At 47.7% G+C, this 2,912-nt stretch overlaps 1 protein-coding gene across 1 annotated transcript in view; it reads right to left on the reverse strand.

The window, feature by feature from the left end:
- Positions 1-229: 229 nt before the first annotated feature.
- LOC144979155 (uncharacterized) overlaps positions 230-2,912 on the reverse strand; it is a 7,891-nt gene continuing 5,208 nt past the window's right edge. The window contains exons 4-6 of the mRNA XM_078925759.1: positions 2,510-2,562; positions 1,621-1,936; positions 230-465 (exon numbers count right to left, since the gene is read on the reverse strand). Coding sequence (XP_078781885.1) covers positions 230-465; positions 1,621-1,936; positions 2,510-2,562 — 605 coding nt within the window. The remainder of the gene's footprint in view (positions 466-1,620; positions 1,937-2,509; positions 2,563-2,912) is intronic.

The following is a 2,912-nucleotide window of genomic DNA, read 5'->3' on the forward strand; positions in this document are numbered from 1 at the left end:
ACTGCCGCTCACATCACCACTCATGTCACCGCTCATGTCACCCCTCATGTCACCACTCATGTCACCGCTCATGTCACCGCTCACATCACCCCTCATGTCACCACTCATGTCACCACTCATGTCACCACTCATGTCACCACTCATGTCACCACTCATGTCACCACTCATGTCACTCTTCCCCTCTGTCACCACTCACATCACCACTTCATGTCACCGCCATGTCACCTCATTACCCCTCATCACCGCTCATGTCACCGCTCACATCACCCCTCATGTCACCACTCATGTCACCACTCATGTCACCACTCATGTCACTGCTCATGTCGCCGCTCTTATCACCGCTCATGTCGCCGCTCTTATCACCAGATCCTTTTCCTTTTCCTTTCCCTTTGCCCTTTCCGCTCTTTTCACCATCCATATCTCCAGAGGAAGGACCGGTCTTGTCACCGCCCATATCTCCAGAACCTTTTCCGTCTTTGTCTCCCCTGCCTTTCCCTTCCTTTTCCTTGCCCTTTTCTTCGCCGCTACTCAGCGTCCCCTCTCCATTTGTCTTAAAGTCGGGCCATAGCTCTGAGCATTCTCTTATCGCCGCTCACCACCGCCACATCACCGCTCACCACCCCTCACCTACCCTTCACGCGTCTCCGCTCATGCCCGCTCTTAACTCACGCGCTCTTTTCCTCCCTTTCATTTCCCTTATTCCGGACCGTCTTCCGCCTTTCCGCCTTTTCCTCTTTGCTCCCCTACTTCCCTTTGCCTTTCCTACCCTTTTCCGTCTTGTCTCCGCTCCTTTGTTCAATGCCTCTTTTCCTTTTGCCGTCACACCCCGCTCCATTCCAAATCGGCAGCTATGACACTCTATCGCCGCTACACCACTCTCACACCTCCCCATCACAGCCGTCTTCCCTGCCTTTCGCCTCTTTTCACCTTCCTTCCCAAAACCTTGCCCGCCCTTTCCAGACCTTTTCCCTTTTTCCCTTTCCCTTTCGCCTTTTCCTCCATTCTCCCGAAGCCGTCTCCCGCCATTTAGACTTCCGCTTGTCCCCGCTTCCTTTTTTCGCCGCTCACACCCCGCTCCATGCACCGCATAGCTCACACTCATGCTCAACCCTACTCATATGTCCCCTCATCACGTACCGCTCATGTGCCGCTCTATCACCGCTCATGTCGCCGCTCTTACACCAATCCTTTCCTTTTCCTTCCTTGCCCTTCGCTCTTTCACCATCCATATCTCCAGAGGAAGGACCGTTTGTCACCGCCCATATCTCCAGAACCTTTCCGTCTTTGTCTCCCTCCTTCCTTTGCCTTTTCTTGCCCTTTTCTTCGCCGCTCACGTCGCATCTCCGCTCTCCATTTGTCTCAAAGTCGGCCATAGCTCTGACATTCCTTATCGCAGCTCACACCACCGCTCACATCACCGCTCACACCACCTCATGTCACCGCTATGTCGCCGCTCATGTCGCCGCTCTTATCACCGTTCATGCGCGTCTATCACCACTCATGTCGCCGCTCATGTCGCCGCTCTTCACCAGAGCTTTGCCTTCTTTCCCTTGCCCTTTCGCTCTTTTCACACCATATCTCCATAGAAGGACGGTCTTGTCACCGCCATATCTCCAGAACCTTTTCCGTCTTTGTCTCCCCTGCCTTTCCCTTTGCCTTTTCCTTTGCCCTTTTCTTCGCCGCTCACGTCAGCGTCTCCGCTCTCCATTTGTCTCAAAAGTCGGGCCATAGCTCTGAGCATTCTCTTATCGCCGCTCATACCACCGCTCACATCACCGCTCATGTCACCGCTCACATCACCACTCATGTCGCCGCTCATGTCGCCGCTCTTATCACCGCTCATATCTCCATCTTTGTCACCGCTGTGTTTTGGCTTTCCCTTTTTCATCTCACCATATCCTCCTTTGTCTCCACCTGAATTTGTCTTTTTGTCTCCCTAAGACAGAGAGAGGGAAGAGAAGGGGAAGAGAAACTTGAATTATACATGTGAAAATGTTGTGATGGTGGCGTTTGTAGTAGTAGTAGTAGTAGTAGTAGTAGTAGTAGTAGTAGTAGTAGTAGTAGTAGTAGTAGTAGTAGTAGAAGTAGTAGTAATGGCAGTGTTAGTATTAGTTGTAGTAGTAGTAGCAGTAGTAGTAGTAGTAGTAGTAGTAGTAGTAGTAGTAGTAGTGTAGTAGTAGTAGTAGTAGTAGTAGTAGTAGTAGTAGTAGTAGTAGTAGTATAGTAGTGTAGTAGTAGTAGTAGTAGTAGTAGTAGTAGTAGTAGTAGTAGTAGTAGTAGTAGTTAGTAGTAGTAGTAGTAGTAGTAGTAGTAGTAGTAGTATAGTAGTATAGTAGTAGTAGTAGTAGTAGTAGTAGTAGTAGTAGTAGTAGTAGTAGTAGTAGTAGTAGTGTAGTAGTAGTAGTAGTAGTAGTAGTAGTAGTAGTAGTAGTGTAGTAGTAGTAGTAGTAGTAGTAGTAGTAGTAGTAGTAGTAGTAGTAGTAGTAGTAGTAGTAGTAGAAGTAATTACCTTGGTTCCTTTACCAGCTTCAATGTCGGTGGCACTTTTGAGCTCACCCGAACCTGAAAATTGAGAAACACATCAGAAAATGTAATAATATGGGGAACGACACGGGTTTTACTATCGATGGAATGTGTCTAAATAAAATATCCACACTGTTATACCGCTTGATCAATAGATAGTATGCGCTTGGCTAAGCTCATAACATTGCCACCCAGAAGTATAACATAATATGATCGAGAAGATCGGGTGATAACTAGTCGCCATCTTGCGGTACAAAAACAATACCAACGATCAGAAAGAGAGTCGATATCATTCACGTTGTATTTTATAAACAACCAAATATGTTTGTCCGAGGAACGTGTGGAGGTGTGTCGCAAATTCCATGTTTTAATGGGGATGATTTATATTA

Source organism: Berghia stephanieae, chromosome 9, assembly GCF_034508935.2.
Source record: "Berghia stephanieae isolate SIO BIC M18660-M18661 chromosome 9, UCSD_Bste_1.3, whole genome shotgun sequence".
NCBI lineage: Eukaryota > Metazoa > Mollusca > Gastropoda > Nudibranchia > Aeolidiidae > Berghia > Berghia stephanieae.